The following is an 18407-nucleotide window of genomic DNA, read 5'->3' as shown; positions in this document are numbered from 1 at the left end:
TGCGCAGAGCGGGGCCGTGCGGAACCGTGCGGAGCCGTGCTGAGCGGGGCTGGGCTGTGCGGGGCCGTGCAGAGCGGGGCTGTGCAGAGCGGGGCCGTGCGGAGCGGGGCCGTGCAGAGCGGGGCTGTGCAGAGCGGGGCCGTGCAGAGCGGGGCTGTGCGGGTCCGTGCGGGTCCGTGCAGAGCGGGGCTTTGTGCCGCGGAGGCGCCGCCGCGCCCCCGCCCGGCCCGCCCCGGCCCGCCCCGGCCCCCGGGCGGCCAATGCGCGGGCGGGGAGGCACAGCCGGGGAAGGAGCCGGGAAAACATCAATCCCAACTTTCTCACCTTGACGGGAACCGAGCGCTCCCGATGTGTCCCCTGCTGCCGCCCTCGCTGCCAGCCCAGCCTCCCCAGGAGGGCCGTCCGACGGCCCGGGCTCGCCTCGCCGGCTGCCTCCTGTCCCTGGCGGGGCAGAAACCCGAGTAGGGGTGCCCTGGGTCAGTCCCCCTCGGTCCCTGCTGCCCGGGCCGGGCCGGGGCAGGGGCGGCTGCGCGGCGGGGCTGGATGCGGCTGCCATGGGGCGCGGGGCTCCCCTCGCACCGTGCCTGCTGCGGGCGGCGCTGCTGCTCGCCCTCTGCCCCGCCGCCGGCAGCACCTGGATGTGAGTAGCCGGGCGCGGGGTCGGGAGGGAGGCCTGCGCCGAGCCCGTCCCCTCGCGTCCGTCGGGGCCCGGCGCTGACGGGCGGCTCCCTCCGCAGGTGGCTGGGCATCGCTGCGGCCGGCGGGCCCGAGAAGCCGGGCTGCGCCAGCCCTCCGCTGAGCCGCCGGCAGCAGGACCTGTGCGAGCAGAAGCCGGAGCTGATGCCGGCGATCCGGGAGGGAGCGCGGCTGGGGCTCCAGGAGTGCCGCAGCCAGTTCCGACACGAGCGCTGGGACTGCCGCTCGCCGCCCGCCGCCCGCCGCGGCACCGCCGGCCCCGCCGCCCTGGGGCAGCAGCTCAGCAGCGGTGAGTGACCGGCAGGGCGGGCCGGGGCCCGGGCTGCCCCGGGCTGGTGGGTTTGCGAGGCCGGGAGCCCCGCGGGACAGCGGCGGGCACCGTCCGTGCGTCCCCCGGGCAGAGCCGGGCAGAGCCGGGCCGCGCGGTCCCCGCCGCCGTCCCGGGAGGGACCGCAGACGCACGAAATGCACCGAGCAGAAGAAACCTGCCCTCGTCTTTGCAACGTCGTGGTTGCTTCTTATAATTTTCGCGTAGTACGTCCGTGGGTGACGCTGCCCGTAGGTAGAGCCACTTAGCTGTGTTGAAACACTGTTGTTCTTAGACTTAACGTTGGGTTTATCCCCTTGTGTCATAGTTACTAAGTAAGTGGGTTTATGACATGTTAGTTCAAAAAGGTCACTTGCAGATAAAAAAGTCTGCTCAGGGCACTAAATACAATGTGAAATTCTTTAAAATATATAAATATATCATATGTGCCCAGTTGTGTGGTATTGATCAGCACACTGAAACCAAAATCGCCTTTTTTTTTCTTTTTTTTTTTTTTTTTTAATAAAATAATTATGAAATTGCTGGAATTTCCACTGAAACTAAGATGAGTTTTTTGTACCAAATGTCACATCAAAGCTTTCCTGCAAGTTGCAGGGATCCTGCAAAAATTTATTTTAGCTCCCTGGTCACTGATTGTGTGATGGAGATGATTTTAAGTATTGTGGTACTTCACTTTGTGCTCATGCAATCTTCACTTTGTACTAAAACATTGTAAAACCCCCAAGTTTTAATAATGAAAACATAAAGTGAGGAATAAAAAGTGGTGCATATTCCAAAAAGGAAAGGTGTAAAAAGGAAAATGAAAATTTTCCCTACTGTATGGAGCCATAGGTGTGTTAGTCCTTCTGTTCAACAGAAAGGACTGTTCCTGAAGACCCATAAATGAATGCCACTGTTCGCCCACAAAGCTTCACTAGTGTGTACTGCGGAAGACTTTTATGATGGTACTAGTACCACAGACTAATACAAACAGGAGAAACAAACAGGACTTTTCATGCCCATAAGCAGAAGCTGTGGAGACTGGAAATAAATAATTTTCACAGCAGTGAAAATTTGCCCACTTCAGTAAAATTTCAGCTACATTTATTGACCACTCAATGATATTCAATTTGCTTAGAGTGTGCTTTACTTAACATAATAATGTGTTAAATGTGGATGGGTGCCACATTATGCCAGAAGTGTCAGAGAATGGGTCAGGTGTAAGAAGCCCAGGCAGGTCCCTCCATGAGTCTTCTGAGATACAATCTAACAAATAAAGGCCTTTTATGCTGCTGTCTTTCCCATGGCCAGCTTATTCTAGGAAAAGCTAAATATCTTTGTGCTGATTTCTACCTGGTTTAAGTTTTTTGGAGCTCTTTGCAACCTTTGTGAATTCGAAGAACATCAGTGTTTGCTAAATTTAGCATGAGGTAAGTTTTGGCCCTGTACCAAAGTAACCTGGGATGATGACAACTTCTCTGAGATTTAGACTGACCTTTTCTTCTTCAAATCAATATGAATAGTGAAAAACAGAGTGGAGAGTAAGGAGTTTGGAATGTGGTTAGTTTGGAGTTTGATTCTTTATTTATTATTCGGCTTGAAAATTTCTGTGGCAAATAAAATTCCTTATCAGATTTGGAAAGAAGTTACCAAAAATTGCATGGTACAAGTGGTGAGAAACAGCATCATTAATAGCATGGCCATATGAAGAAGCCCTGAAATAATTTTGGGGTGTGAACGTCTTTGAAGTTCACGCTACAGACCAAGCTGTGATGACTTCAAACTTGTAACTGTTCCCTTTTAATAATCATCTGGCTTGCAAAGTCCCTTTCTGTAGCCCAGCCAGGAAGATGATCAGAGGCAGCGATGGGTAATGTTTGCGCGCCTTGCTGTGCAGGCACGAAGGAGACCGCGTTCATCTCGGCGGTGACGGCGGCTGGGCTCGTGCACTCGGTGACACGGTCGTGCAGCGCGGGGAACATGACCGAGTGCTCCTGCGATGTCACCCTGCGGCACGGCGGCTCGGCCAGCGAGGGCTGGCACTGGGGCGGCTGCTCTGACGATATCCACTATGGGATGTCCTTCAGCAGAAAGTTCCTGGATGTGCCTTTCAAGAACGTAACAGGCAAGAGCGGGAGCGGGCTGGTGGCGATGAACCTGCACAACAACGAGGCTGGGAGGCAGGTAGGTGTCCTTCAGGTGTGGCAGCAGCTCAGTCACCTTCATTGACAAAATGGCATCAGCCAAAGGAGGTGGGGCCTTGGCTCCAGGTGTTCATGGGGCCAGTGGCAAGAACAGCAGTAACATCACCAAAGAAAATGTACAAACTCAGGATCCAAGTTGGTTTTAACCAACTAATTTCTCTATGCTAAAATCAAATCCACAAAATAAATAATAGATCTGCCGTGCTTAAATAGTAAATTTATCTTAACTAGATATTTGATATTCAGTTACAACTTGAAATAGTCCTGTTATCATCTTAATATGATATGATTTTTGTCACTGATTATTCTGTTATTATCATGACCGGCATTTATAATTCTCTCTAATACTAACTGAGAAGGCCAGCTGGACACAAGGCCTCATTACTTATCTGCAGCCTGCAGTCCACACCTGAGAGTGCAAGTTTAACATTGTTCAGAGGGGAAATCAAGAATTAATATTTTCTTTAAAAACATGGGATAGAAATGACACCTTCAAAGTAGCTCATTGGTTAGGACATGCATCAAAGAAGAGAAAGGATACTGATTTTGGATGGCTTTTTTTCAGTCCAAAGAACTTCCAACCCAGGGTTGCTGAGGAAAACTGTGTTTGGGTGTGTGACATTGGATTCTCCTTCCTGTCCTGCAGAGGATGTAAAATGGGGGCAGCAATAGCCTATACAGGGACATGTGAGCCTGTAGTCTAGTGCTTGGAGCTGTCATCTGAAATGGCAGAGATTTGTATTATTTTTCCCTTAAAATTATGCATTATTTTGTATTATGTATTATTTTTTTTTTAATTTTTCCTTTAAAATTACTTTCTTTGCTTTACCTTGGAGATTTCATCTTTAATGACTCTCTGGGCCCATAATACTTTAAATCTATTTTGCTCAGTGAAACAGCTTTAACTAAAGGAAAAAAAAAAGGGAAAACCTCTGGTTTTGACTACACACTACTCATCCCAAAACTTCAGTGACCAGTCACCATGACGAAAAGTCCCAGTTCAGCACATAGATTAGAAATAGCTCATTTGATTTGCTCTATGCCTTGACTGATTTTGGAATTCTGAGGATGGCATTTGTGCTGCCCAAGCTACCAATATGGAGTCTAGGACTTGAGTTTTTCTGGTCCTACAGAGGGCCAGAGGGGCTTGGTAGGATTTCAGGTATCAGATCTCACTGCAGATCAAGGCTTAGGGACTGACACAAATGAAACTACTTTCTCAGGGTCAACCAGGGGAAGATGTTAGATTTGTCTTCTGTTTTTTAAATTCAGTTTCAAAAAGACATAGACTGATAGCAGCTAGTATTTGTGGAGGCTGAGGGATAAGCAAAGTCTTAGGATGAAATGTAATAAACATCATGTAGATGGGATGTTGATTTCTTTTTTTGTTTTCCCCATGTTTTGATAAAAGTGGAAAGAGGATTAATTTGAATATGCATTGACCTTGATGCATGAGAAATTTCAAGACAAACTTACTGTAAGTTAATTTAAAATCTACACTTACTGTTATTTCCTGATTGCTTTGATTGTGGAAATTAAATCTGGGGGCAAAAGTTAGTAAAATGGAAGATGGCAACATGGGTTTTCCACACTACTAACCAATGGCCTATATGAGTCTACAGGATGGCTCCAGAAGGTACATTAATGCAAATGTAAAACAACCCAAAAACTATATCTCCTACTATATCTGCACATGTGTGATTTTTCAGTGCCTTCTTCAAACATTAATGTGAGGGTTGTCACAAGACTAATGATATGATTTTATACGATGACTATTAGATGCTAGAGAATGAAGTATTGTATTGATTGTCTCCTGAGTGCTTGAATCAGTCTCAAGGATATGAGATAAAGGAAGTTACTGCTTGTTTACAGATTCCAGTTATTTGAGGTTTGATATCCCATAAAATGAGCCAAAATTGTGTGTTACAAAAAGCTTTACACAGGCTTCAGATTTCCATTGTTGGTGAGACAGTTACTGCTCAGCCCAGCCCTTGCTTCTGCATGGGCATGGAAAAATATCTCATCTAAGGGTAAGTGTTTAAGTGTTGGCAATAACTGTGGAAACCTTGCTAAAACATTGACAGTTATAAAAGTAATATAATGCAACTACCTGGTTGTGTTAAATAGAGCCATTACAAAACTGGAAACACTAGAAACCCGTGCTAGAACGAGTTATGCCTAAATTAAAAGAAAAAGGCTTAAGACTCTAAGTGAGAAGCATCTGAGATTTACTAGAGAATACCTGAGCCAAAGACACCTCTGCTAAGCCATGGTGGGTATTTTGACAGACTTTCTGTGAAGCTTAGATATGTGGGCATCCTCCTGCTCTTCCAACAGTTTGCCCTGAGGTGCCTCCTCCTGTGCTGCTTTGTGTGCTGAGCCACACTGTTTGCCCAGGCACTGTTGTGTGACTTCAGCCATTCCTGTGGCCTTAGTTACAGTTGTGAATGTTTAATGATCATCATGGTAGCTGTAAAACACCCTTAAAAGGCAACATAAATGGGTGCTTACTTGCCCAGTAAGTGTCTTCCAAAATAGGAAGGGTGCCATGACCTGTCCTATCCTTGCTTTCCCTTTCTGCTAGACCCACTAGACCCTTTTGCCCATGAGAGCCTTTTGCATTCCAGCAGTGGGAGGAGCAACACAGGACATGGCCTTCAGGTATTTAGGATCCTCCAAAATGGAAAGCCATCCAGAAATCACAGCTTTCACTGTTGTGATCTATATTGCTACATTATGGCCACTGCAAACTGCAAATGAAGAGCAAGTCTGAAGATCATGCCTCTCACAGTGGGCATCCAGGAAGGGAAACCTGGTTCCTAACACGTGCTCTGACTTCCCTGTTATGGAAATGGCAGTGGCAGCTGTAATATTAAATACTTTGAGACCTCTTTGCTACTGATGTCAGGCAGCATTCCTGATGAATGAAAGACCACATTCAAATGTTGTTCTCCCTTTGCTTTCAGGCTGTAGCAAAGCTGATGTCTGTGGATTGCCGTTGTCATGGTGTTTCTGGGTCCTGTGCTGTGAAAACTTGTTGGAAAACCATGTCATCCTTTGAAAAGATTGGCCGGTTTTTAAAGGACAAGTATGAAAACAGCATACAAATATCAGACAGACTGAAAAAAAAGCTACGCAGGAAAGAGAAAAGCCAGAGAAAAATACCAATTGGGAAGGAGGACCTGCTGTATGTGAACAAATCACCCAATTACTGTGTCGAAGACCAAAAACTGGGGATCCCTGGCACTCAGGGAAGAGAATGTAACCGCACGTCGCAGGGCCCCGAGGGCTGTAACCTGCTGTGCTGTGGGCGTGGGTACAACACCCACGTTGTCAGGCACGTGGAAAGGTGCGAGTGCAAGTTCGTCTGGTGCTGCTACGTGCGCTGCAGGAGGTGCGAGACCATGACTGATGTACACACCTGCAAGTGAGATGCAGTACAGGAATCATGGCCAAACCACCCACCCTGTGTGGTGCACACAGCTGCTGCAGGGGCAGCAATCACTCTTACCGTGTGGGATTCCAGAGGGATCAGCCTCGGGGGAAACAGGTACTACCAGACAATGGGTAGTCCAAGCACCCCTCGACTAAAATGACAGCTAAGTAAACTTAAAAAAAATCAGGCTGCATGCAGGGACAGCTTAAAGCAAAAAGGACTCCTGATGACACATTTGAATGTGTTACTCCATGAGCAGAGACACATGCTAAACTTTTCAAGTATTTAATAGACACAATGTCCTGAAGATCCACGTGGTGGGTAGTCGAGTGGAGAAATCTCAAGATCTCATTAGCCTGAGAGTTAAGAGAGTTTGTCAGACACATTAGACATAGTCCTCATGGCTTTGTTTTAAAAACTGGGAGTAGATGGATCCACTAGGTAGTTCATTTCTGCAGATTTCAGAAAAACCCGCAAAGGGAAAGAGTTCAGCTGTTGACCACGAAGCATTTGCTTTGCAGCCTCAGAGAACTGCCTTCTGCATAATGTGCAGAAAAGTGTCGGGAAGCGAGGAGCGTCTGTGACTGCAGAGAGCTCAGCAGTGTCTGCCTGGAAAAGGAGGGTCAAGCTGTGCCTCTCTAATGTGAATGGGGTACCAAACAGCAACCTTAGGATTTTTAACAGGTTCTCCTTCAAACACACAAGGGACAGGTCTAAGGGACAGAAATACAGTTTGATATTTGAAGGAAATAAAACCCTCTGCAGGTATTTCCTGAGTATCTGAACACACATTTTGCAAGTCAGCTGGTTGTCACCCCACTCTTGAATTCTATGCAATAACCTGCCACATTCAACCATCTCACTGGTGGTTCACTGTCATCAAAATTAACCACATGAGATTTCGCCCAAAGGAATCTGCCATAAAGCAAAAGATTTTTTAAAACAGATTTTCTTTATAGAATCAACAGCTAGAATTTTTCATTAGGTTGCATCCTCAGTAAGTTCAATGCACAATATAATTTATGGATTGGCTCACACCATTAAAATATTTAAACTGTTAATGATAACACTTTATCTCCATATTTTGGCTTTATTTTACATCTGTGAAAGGCTGTTTGTTTTTATGCAGTGATTTAATGCCTAGCTTAAAAAGCATCATGTGAAAGGATTACTGTTGTTTAATTGTGCAAAGAACTATTTTTGATAAGATAAGAAAGTTTATATTTTGTAAATATTTAAATGATGCAATTTATGTAAAAGCTTTCCACAACTAATGTGATAAGACTACAGCCCTTGAGATTTGCTGGTTAGATATTTGTTAACATTGTAGTAGCCTTCAATTGAATTGTTTGCATGTGCTGGGGCAAATTAAGAGAACTGCATAAATGTTAGGGCTTTGTACCATCAGGGTGGTTATAACTACTGCAGTTCATACACAATGATGAGAAACACTATGATTTTCTAAATGGTCAGTTAACTAGTACTCTGCATACTTTCTTATTATTCTCTTAAATGCATTTTACAAACACTGAAATCCCAGCTCCAGCAGTAAGTACTCCCACTGAAGTCTAAGGAACTTGGAAGGGTTTGCAATCCCTTAACTTCTTCCATACTAACAGCCAGTTTTTAAAAGCTTGGGACAGTTTGGCTGAGGCTTTCAAAGTTACTTTGAAGAATTCATTTCCTAGTCATCAGTCATTTTCCCAGGAAAGATGGTGACCAGATTCTGAACTGTCACTCTTTATTGGATGTGTAAGTCAGGAGGAAGGAAACAAAACCTTGTGTTGTGGTATTTCACTGCCTTATGTGGATTATTTTAGGAACATCAGTTCAGCAACAATGAAGTCCATTATCTGCTGTTTGGACCTTTATTCCACATTTGGCCAGTCCATCTCCATTGGCCTGACCAAATTATTATCCTGGGACCACAAAAAAATCTGCTTGGGGAAGGATGCCCAGCATGCCAGTAAGGCACTGTCACAGGAGGTTTCAACACCTTCTCTGTGAATGCTTGGATAGGGAAGACCTATCACAGTGGAAGACCCTGAAGAGAGAGTTGTGACCCCAGGTTGTTTCAGCAGTGAAAATAAACCCACAAGTTCCTCAGGCTGTGCCACAGGACCAATTGGCAGCATGGATGGGACATGATTAAACAGCACTAAATCATGATAGAACAGCATCATACTCTCTGCCGAGACAATACTTGGGATAATACAATTTTTGGCACCTAAAATGACCTTGAAATATTATTTAAACTCAGTAGTTTTTTTTTTTGTTTTTTTTTTTTTTTTTCCCCCTGTTCATTGATTTCAAGATCAGCAGGAGAAAGAGAATTAAGCAGCTTCTTTGGCTGCCTCCAGGGATCAGAAACTTTCCAGAGCATGGAGTGATTTCCATGCATTTTCCATAGTAGACAATGTAGTTGGACTATTACAGTGCTCTGTGCTGATCCCTATCTCTCTGCCTATATCTTGTAATTCCCTGAAACAGTCTTCATATCTGCATACTTCAAATGGCAATAAACAGATAATGTTCATTTTATTAACTAATATACTACAAAACTTAACACAGGGTGTAGCTATCTACGCGGTGGGTTAGGTCCTATTGAGGCATCTTTAAAAAGTAAGACAGAAAAGTCAGAAATCAAGATATCCACCAGGTTTTTCAATGGAATCAGCTGCAAAGACCTAGGAACTTGACACTGTAGTGATAAAAAAAAAATGCTGAAACATTCAAGGCTGAAAAGGATAATTAGAAAAGATTGCTGTAGCATTTGGTAGGAAAAAACATTTGCAAGCTATGTTCCACAGAAGTTAGCACTCTCTTCCACTGCCATCCATCAAACTCAAAGAGGGAGTCATAATTCCTCCTCAGTCTGGAGTGCCTTTCTTCATGTTTTTGCATAAGGCTGTAGCTATAGCATGCTATGGACAACACCCTAAGAAAGGAACAGACCTTTCTGAGGCAACAGATGATTACAGATTTAGAGATTATAGCATCTGAAATACAAGATTAAAGGAACTGGTTTGTGTGTTCTGGAGAGGAGAACATAGGGCAAGGAAGAATGTAAAGATACCTAAGTGGCAAGTCATCCATTTTTATCTTGCTAAGTAATTGTTTATTTTCAGCTAAGAAGATTTGGATAGCACATCAGCCAACCCACCTAGATGGACAGTTAGGCTCAGAAGTGATATTTGAGGAATCTGTTTTAACCTGAGTCTATGAAGGATGCCTTAGATCTTTGTAACCTTGAAAGGGATAACTACAGAGGAGCAAGGAGGCATTAATGAAATGCATAGAAACATCTCAAGGAGAACACGTTCTCTCTTGCCATGCTTCACTTTTTCAGCCCGGAGGGAGGCAGGAGCAGGATGTGGCTGAAGCTCAGGTGTTTGTGCCCTGCTGGCCTGTTGCTCAGAGGGTGAGAAGCAGGGTCTTTTGCATCCCTTGTACAGCATTAGTGACACCTCATGGTATCACTGAAAAGATCAAGAGCTGTTCTCACACTTTCCTGCTTCAGCCACAAAGTTCCTATCCAGCTCTACAGGTTTCTTCAAGTTTCTTTCATGGGCCCCTTGTATTAAGGTTAGGCGAGGGCCTTACAGCCTTAAAACTGAAGATGATTTAATCAATAAAAAGTCCTTTGCTTAGTATCCACCTTAGTCATGACCCAAGTCAGATAGGGAGGCACTGCAGCCCTTCCCATCCTTTCACAGGAAAGTCAGTCAGCACTTATGGCAGTATTATTTCCCCTTCTGAAATTAGCCACCTGGCCTCTTATTTTATTAATACACTTATTCTTGAAAAAACACTCAGACTGCAGAAAACCCAAACAGTTCAGGAGACATTACATACACATCAAGCATTTAGCAGTCAATTCAATGTTTGAGAAAACTAAGTGCCACAGTAAGACATCTGGAAAGCAAAACAGGCTGAGCAAAATAAAGCTTTTGCCAAACTGGCAATCAGGAAACCAAGGCTGTAAAAGGGTCTGCTTTTCCCAGAGGGGAAAAAAAAAAGCAAGCTGGATCATGAAAGACACTAGGGAAGGTGCAGAGGGTACATCAAGCAGAGACCCCCTTCAGCTTCTTTCTTAGGACTCCTATTAATCCATATAAAGCAGCACTAGTAAAGCAGTTTAGAGCTGTGGTTTAATATTGAAGTAATCTTCAGGTGCCTTGACTCCCAGCTGGGTATTCCACAGTGAAAATTAAGTTGAAACCTTCTTGTGTCCTTCCCCCTCTCTTTTCACAGCTCTACTTTTTGAGGTAGACATACCTCACAACCTTTCCTTTCCCTTCCCTTGCTGCTCTGTTCTCAAGTCTGCAAGATGCTACAAATGTTTCCAAATAGGGAAATATGGATCTTTGTCTCACACGCACAGGTATTCATGCACCTGTACCTTTATATTTGCAACTGATTTCCTATCCCCAGCTGGAGGCCAGAATAGTCATCTTTGTGCTTGGTAACGCAAATGAAATGCAGCCAGATTACCAGAAGGTCCCACTGGTTTCAGAGTTCATCTCAGCAGCAGGATACTGTAACTTGCCCATTCAAGGCAGAGAAGGCTGGACCAGATCTTGCAGCAAGTCGGTAAAACATTGTGATGGAGAAAACCAAGGAGACCCCATTTGTGTGGCCAATCCAGTATGACTTTTAAATATTTGGCAAGAGTCTTAATAAATATGATACCATACAGCTGTAACGACATGGCTTAGAGAGTAAGAGGAAGATTTCCATCAAAATTTTAAGACTCAAATTACTTAAGATGCAACAAAAATGTCATTGTTTTAAAATACATTGCTTAAAAGGTTTGCTGCAGGTAGAACTTTAAGGGGTTAAGAGAATTATGATATCTTTACTCAACTTGGATTGCTAATAAAGGCACACATCCTCCATTTAATTTTGCAGAGGAAATTTTAATTTTTTAATTTGAAGAAAGATGAAATATTCACTGGCATTCAAAGCCATAAGAATGAAGACAAATGTAGTCCAGGGAAACTACTAATGCAGCCAAATAGGGCTTCTTCCTCTTAAAACCCTGCTGCGTAACTTCAAAATTATTTTGGGGTATTATTCTGGATCATGGCGTAGCCAATACTGGCATATACACCAGCAGAACTGAATTTCTGTGAAAATTCTGGGAATTACACAATTAGTGTTTCACTACAGCCTTAAGTAATGAAATAAAATTTTAAACTGATTAGAAAAGGGGATTTTACTTCAATGAAAAATATCTATGATTTTAACACATCCTTCTACACAGGAAAACCTGAAAGATTTAAAAGCAATTGAACTGTATCAGGTGCATTTATAGCTATTTCACATTAATATAGAGGAAAATCCACATTATTTAAAAAGCTAGTCAAATATAGAGAACAACTCAGAATCCAGTCTTACTCTGGTATCAGAGATTATTTATTTTTCTTACAAGGTAAGTCTCAATATTGCTTGAAATTTTTAGTGCACAGAATTTGACTCAGAAAACATCAACAATAATACTATTTCCAATGCCTCTGTTAAACTCACTGTGGGTTCCTGAAAAATACTTTGTGGCTTTGCCCCATGGTACTAGCTTGAAGTTTTTGAGTAATATACCAGAATTCATAACACAAAGCTCCAGGAGATTACAGCCAGTTCTGTCAGCCCTAATTTTGTTAATATGGACACGGTCAGTTAGAATGGTATAACTCAGTTTCAGGAAAAGTCCAAGCTGGCCCTACTTAAAAGAAATACAAGTTTAAAAAGAAAGCAAGGTCTTCACACAGCTCTGATACAAGCTAAAGAATAAGGTCACTTAAACTTTTTTTCCCATTAAAAAAAAGGATGACGGAAACATTGTCAGGTAAGTTTGCAAGTCACACATTGCATATCCCAAGACACACTGCTCTCTCTCTCTGACATTCCACTGAAGAAGAGATTGCTCCAGCTCATGAGAAGTACTGTAGGTGGTGAAGGTTCACAGCTGTGTACCCTGAAACAACTCTCACTAGAAGGCAGACTGCTTTCCAAGAGGCTCTTTGTGACAGGAAATTTTTCTTGATGTTAGAACTAAAAGAGGAAGTTCTTCCATTACACACATCCACTGCATGACCAGCCACTGCAGCTGAACAGCCATAGGGAGAATCAATGGTTAAGCAGCGGTACAAAGCTGCAACAAAAAATGAAAAAATTAGCCACAGCACTGCTGCTTAATGTGCCAGTCCCTTCCATAAAGAAAACACTTCCAAGTCAAGTACAAATTCTTCCAAACTGATTTTAAATAACACACATAGTATTTACATATTTATCTTAGTTCATCCCCTAAATATGGGAAAAAAAAAGTTATTGTGCTTTTCATAGCATATCTGTGTTATACTATCATGTACAATTCCTTTGCTGATTATTCAGTTTTGATGGGAGACCACTAAATAAATTTTTGGAGCACTTGGTACTAGAATTACCAAATAGTTTTAATAAAAATTGACAATGCCATTAAAAAGGCAGAGGATAAAAAAAAATAAAGCTCCTTATTAATGTATTACTAAAATCTACAATATTCCACCAAGTTTACATAGTCACAGCAGCAACATTGCACTGTTAAGAGGACAGTACATTTGTCACAATCTATTTATTGTCCACATAGGTAATTTATTAGCCAGTTATCTACAAGTATTATTTACCACAGGCAAACTAAATACTGTGCTTTTAAGAAACCTGCATAGAAATGATTGGATGTTTCTTTTATTTTGGACATATTTACAAAAAGAATTTCTATGTGTGTCAGCAATAAATAATCCCAATATTCAAAATGTCAGTGCTCATGCACACACTGACAAGATGGATGCATGCTTTAAAAATAATTTTTACAGTACAGTCTCCTTCATAGCCCTCTCTCTTATAATAGCAGAAAGTGCATTTTCTTCCATATTCTTTTTCCTTTTCCTCTGTTTTCATTTAGTCTTGCTTCTGAGGGATACAGCCTTCCATCTCAACAACTTCTGGCCAGCCTTCATACTTGTTTGTGTCCTTGTTATTCTTTATATGCTACAAATGGAAAATATCAATCTGCCGTTAATGTAAAGTCATTTATCACTTTGGTTTAACTCATAGCTTTAAGACATACTTATTTTCAGGCCACGGACAAAAAAAAAATTATCTTCTTGTGCTTTGAATCAAATGTAACAATCTATAAGTATTCACAATTTAAAGTAACTTGCTCAGAGAAGTGTGTGGTAAAAAGTTAACTCATACAGGGAAAACATTTTTAAATTTTATTATAGATATTTGCTTAAGAAGAGAGAAGCAAGGAAATTACCAATTGCATTAAAGCATGAACCACTAGGTAAAAATAAATAAGGATACTAAATTTACAAGGCAATGAAAGCAAATAGAGAGATCTGAAAGGACATTTTATTTGTCTACCAAACAACCATCTACAGTCAGGTAAGACATTGCCTCCAAGTCTTCCACTGTTCTTGCATTTAAGTTTCCCCTCCCTTACAAAGCTGGCAGAAGAAAACACATCCTTACACAGCTAATACAAAGCTACTTTAACCAGTAATTAAAGGCAACATTGGCACATGCTGAATTGTAACACCGAAAGTATAGGAATATATTCTATTTCACAAATTTTGTGATGGCAGCAATTTGAGAGAAGAGCAGAGCTAACAGCTGGGAATACCAACACGTTAACTACCCACTTATCTCTTGGAAGCTCACTGTTCTTAGTGCATCTAAAACAACACAACTCAGGCAGAAAGCTCTGACTTCTTCAGTTTAATTTGATCATTAAAAAGATAAATGATTTCATTACTGATATAGTAAGATCTACACCATATAGGATTTTTTTTCCTATTTATGAGTCAACAAATAATCTTTTTTTTTGTACATTTAAAAGGAGGAAAAGGAAAAAACTTGACAATAAGACTGTGTGCCAGTACTGCAATAGATAGTCATCTTGAACAAACGCATGGCAATTATAAAACATGCTATGCCTCTGTTAGTGCAAGCTGTTAAACTCCAGGAAGTTATAGAATCACAAACCTGTTCAAATGGACTTTTAGTCTTAATTCCTTTACCACCGCAGAAGACCCAGTTGTCTCTGAAGCCAAGGTTTGCAATGGATGTGCTTCCTAATTCAGCAATCAGTTTCCGTGCTTCCTCATTAAGCCTTGAACAAACCAGACAAGTTCATATGTGAATAAACCACATGCCCTTAGAGCTTTCATTTTTCAGTGCACCAGTCTGCTTTGATCTTATATAATATACTTGAAGTCAGTAAATATTGGGCAAGACCTATCTTTCAGAATCAGGTAATGCTAGTTCTGAAATCAGAGTGCTGCTCTTTCATACTATAATCTCAGGGAACCAGAATATAAACCCATCACTACACCAACAAAAGTCAAGAACCCTCTCCTGTGAGAATTTATACATCTCAAGTTCTCTTAGCTGTTCTCCAAGCAACTAAAAAAGTCAGCCTTTAAAGTTAACATTCAACTAAAAAAGTCAGCCTTTAAAGTTAACATTGTTTGCAGGCTTAAGCTGAAGTCTAAATGAAGTAAAAGCTCTTTTAGGTTAGAAAAATGAAATTAGTATCTGAAATAAATTCTCATCTGCTTGGGGCAGTTAATTCAAAATTCAGAATGCTGCCTCACAACATTGGCCGGTGCCTGTAAGCCCAAGTAGGATAATTTTAGTATCTAAAGGAAAACAGTTCTGTAGGATAAGATACCATTCCAAAATTGCCAAATAGCAGCTCTTTATTTCTTAAGTTACTAAATGTTCTTGATTACCAAACAAGACAAAAAACTTCAGATTACTACCACCTATTGAGATATAGCTGTATTACTCACTTTAGCCAAAATTATGAAAATTATTAAATACTGTGGAGATTATTTGCCCAACCCATACTCCAACTTTCTCAAGTATTAGGGCAGCTTGACTCTTCACAGTTTTGTTTCCAAGAACTAGCATTTATTTATATTTACTATCAACTACCAGTGGTAGTTGTAGTATTGTCAGTGAGCAGTAGTTCCTATCTGTCAGCATGACAAGGCCAAATTCAACTTCTCATTTAGCTGTATTCTAGCTACAAACAAACTTTCAAAAACATCAGCTGTAATATGATTGCTGAAGCAAAACTAGCCCTACTTGTTATTACTTAACATCTAAAATGTCAAAGAAGAAAGGGAAGAAGGTAAAATGTAAAGTAACAAAACAAGTCAACAGAATAACAGAGAAAAGATCCAACCTTGGCTAAAACCCCAGTAAATTACTTTCTTCTTTCCTAAAAACAGTGAATGTAAACACATTTGACTATTTACTGTAAAGATTGTAGACTTCAAAGTCAGGACTTAGTCATAGGGAAGCTGTTTCTGTATCAAAAATACAGACAAGCTGTAGATGACAAATTGAACCAAAAGAGGAACAAAAAAGTACAGACCACATTAACAAAAACGTAAATTTTTAGTAAAACAACAGATGAAAAAGAAAGAAGCTTCTATTTTTACTGTGAAAAGCAATCCTTTGGATAGGATGACTTAAGTGAGTAATACATATTCTACAGTATTTTTTAGTATCTATTGAAACTGACCCAAGTTGTGAAAGTTGGAAGACAATGCTTCAGGAGACCTAAACCCTCTTAGGCTACCACTAGATTAATACATCTAATAGCTTTAGGGTGAAACACTAAAACATTCAGGCCAAAAAATGTAAGGCTCACACTAGTAACTTCTGTGACTTTAAATGTAAGAATACAGGCAAGGCTTGTTGGGAAAGGTCTCTGCCATCCTGTAACCACCAAACTCTGTGTTGGAGTTGATCTGAAGAAAGCGCTGGATGGAACAGACAATTTCCACCAGAGTACGTTCTTGTAATCATGTTCCTCTATCTGAATTTACTAGCCTAAGACAGAATGAGCCATCAGCAATAGAAAAATCAGCACACCTATACCTGCTTAGTTTTAGTTTGATTTTTGTTGTGCCCAAATCATATCTGCATTATGAAACTAATAAACTAAAAGTATAGTTTCAAATCCGTCACCTTGGAAGAACAAAATCTTATTCCAAGTGGTTGCGTGATAATGAACTTTTTTCAGTATAAAACAGCATGTGAAATTTTAAGTAACATTTGCTGTTTAAAATCAATTACATACTTGGTCGCACCATCATCATATGTTGCCATTAACACAATTGTTCCATCCTGGATGGTCTTCAGAAATTCAATAAGTGGTGCCACATCTGAAAAGAAAGAGAACATAAAACTGTTTAATGATAAGCAACAATTCTGTATTTAAACATCTGCAATGTCTTTCTGCATAGACATTACTTTTAAGAATATTTGTAAATATAATATATATAGTATTTCTATATATAAAATACATATAAAATTTGTAAATATATCATTATAAAAAGATGCAGCGTGAGAGAAAGCTAAAATGCATCAGAGAACTCTTATTTTATAGAAAGAGTTTAATCTTTATTGTGTAAAGACATAACCACTAATGAGAACCACTCTGGAAAACAAGTCTGCTTAATTAACCACACCATTCTCTCCCAATTCAACTACTTATGTTTCTTTAAAGTTGCAATGTCCTCACAATTACAAAGGTAGAGGGTGAAGCATTCCCTTAACTATCACCTTAAATCACACAGCAAATGGAGTTTGGACAAGAAGGAATAAAAGAAAGCACATTCGTTATTTCTCTCTGACCAGTGTACTTGCACCTACCTCCTCCCCACATGTCAAAGAACTTGGTATCTATTAATTCTCCTGTTTTGCCTGAAGAAAAAGAGAAAAAGAAACATTTAGTGTCATCAAATATAGCCAAAATTATTTTACAGATAACATGCCCAATTCCTCTTACACTCTTTCAGACAAAGTGCTGCAGAAGACACTAGATAAATTATTTGTGGTAACTTCTCTTCTATATAAACAGTGTAGTGGTTTGTGAAAAAATGCAGGGAAAGGTAAGAGGAAAAAAGTGAGAAGACCCAGGGAAGTGCTGGAGGCCAGGCTGGTTAGGGCTTTAAGCAACCTGGTCTAGTGCAAGGTGTCCCTGCCCATGGCAGGGGGGCTGGAACTGGGTGATCTTAAAGGCCTCTTCAAGCACAGACCATTCTGATTCTAGGCAAAATTCTGATTTTGCTTCAAGTGGAATCTATAATAAATCAAAACACCCACAGGCTCTAAAACCAACACAGAATATTCAGTTCATATATCTGCCTTTTTAAAAGCTGGTTTTGCAAAAATAGACAGTATAGCTATAGACTGCCTTTTATGCCATATGGAAAGTCAGAAACATTAAAATTAGACTGCATGTTTTTCTACAGACTTACTACTACTGTAAGTAGATTTAAACAGCCAGAATAAATAGAAAAAAGTGGACAATATTGTATATCTTATTACCTTTTCTTATTATGCTTGCTACAAAGGAGTATTTGATGGAAGGTGGAGGCTTTTGTAATTTATACATTCATTTAAAGTTTGGAAGACAGAGAGAAAGACTGGAGCTATAAAATACAAAGATAGGTATTTTGGTTTCGAACAGATTGAGACAATTTAGGAAATCAACATAGGATTAGGAAAGGATTAGGAAGTAATGTTCCAATTATGCTTCAGATGAGGTATATCTGAGTACAATCTGCAAATAACAAGAATTTATATTGCAATGAAATGACAAAGTGCCATCTCAGTGCTACAAGGAATCATTTCCTATACATTAAAGACAAATGTGCCAGTGCTGACATTCAGTTCAGCTTTCGAGGTAACACACAGCTAAACT

General features: G+C 41.0%; 2 protein-coding genes across 2 annotated transcripts in view; one reads left to right on the top strand and one right to left on the bottom strand.

The window, feature by feature from the left end:
• Positions 1–554: 554 nt before the first annotated feature.
• WNT16 (Wnt family member 16) lies at positions 555–6767 on the top strand. Its single transcript, XM_031503704.2, has 4 exons — positions 555–640; positions 738–985; positions 2901–3187; positions 6174–6767. Exons 1-4 carry the CDS (start codon positions 555–557, stop codon positions 6636–6638), a joined length of 1086 nt encoding a protein of 361 aa, XP_031359564.1. The 3' UTR covers positions 6639–6767.
• A 5276-nt stretch (positions 6768–12043) lies between these two features.
• The window catches only part of FAM3C (FAM3 metabolism regulating signaling molecule C), a 29473-nt gene continuing 23109 nt past the window's right edge, over positions 12044–18407 (bottom strand). Inside the window, exons 7-10 of the mRNA XM_021553454.3 lie at positions 17354–17404; positions 16779–16863; positions 14669–14795; positions 12044–13669 (exon numbers count right to left, since the gene is read on the bottom strand). Coding sequence (XP_021409129.1) covers positions 13580–13669; positions 14669–14795; positions 16779–16863; positions 17354–17404 — 353 coding nt within the window. The 3' untranslated portion in view covers positions 12044–13579. The remainder of the gene's footprint in view (positions 13670–14668; positions 14796–16778; positions 16864–17353; positions 17405–18407) is intronic.

This window comes from Lonchura striata, chromosome 5 (assembly GCF_046129695.1).
Source record: "Lonchura striata isolate bLonStr1 chromosome 5, bLonStr1.mat, whole genome shotgun sequence".
NCBI lineage: Eukaryota > Metazoa > Chordata > Aves > Passeriformes > Estrildidae > Lonchura > Lonchura striata.
This window is presented reverse-complemented; position numbering and strand designations above follow the sequence as displayed.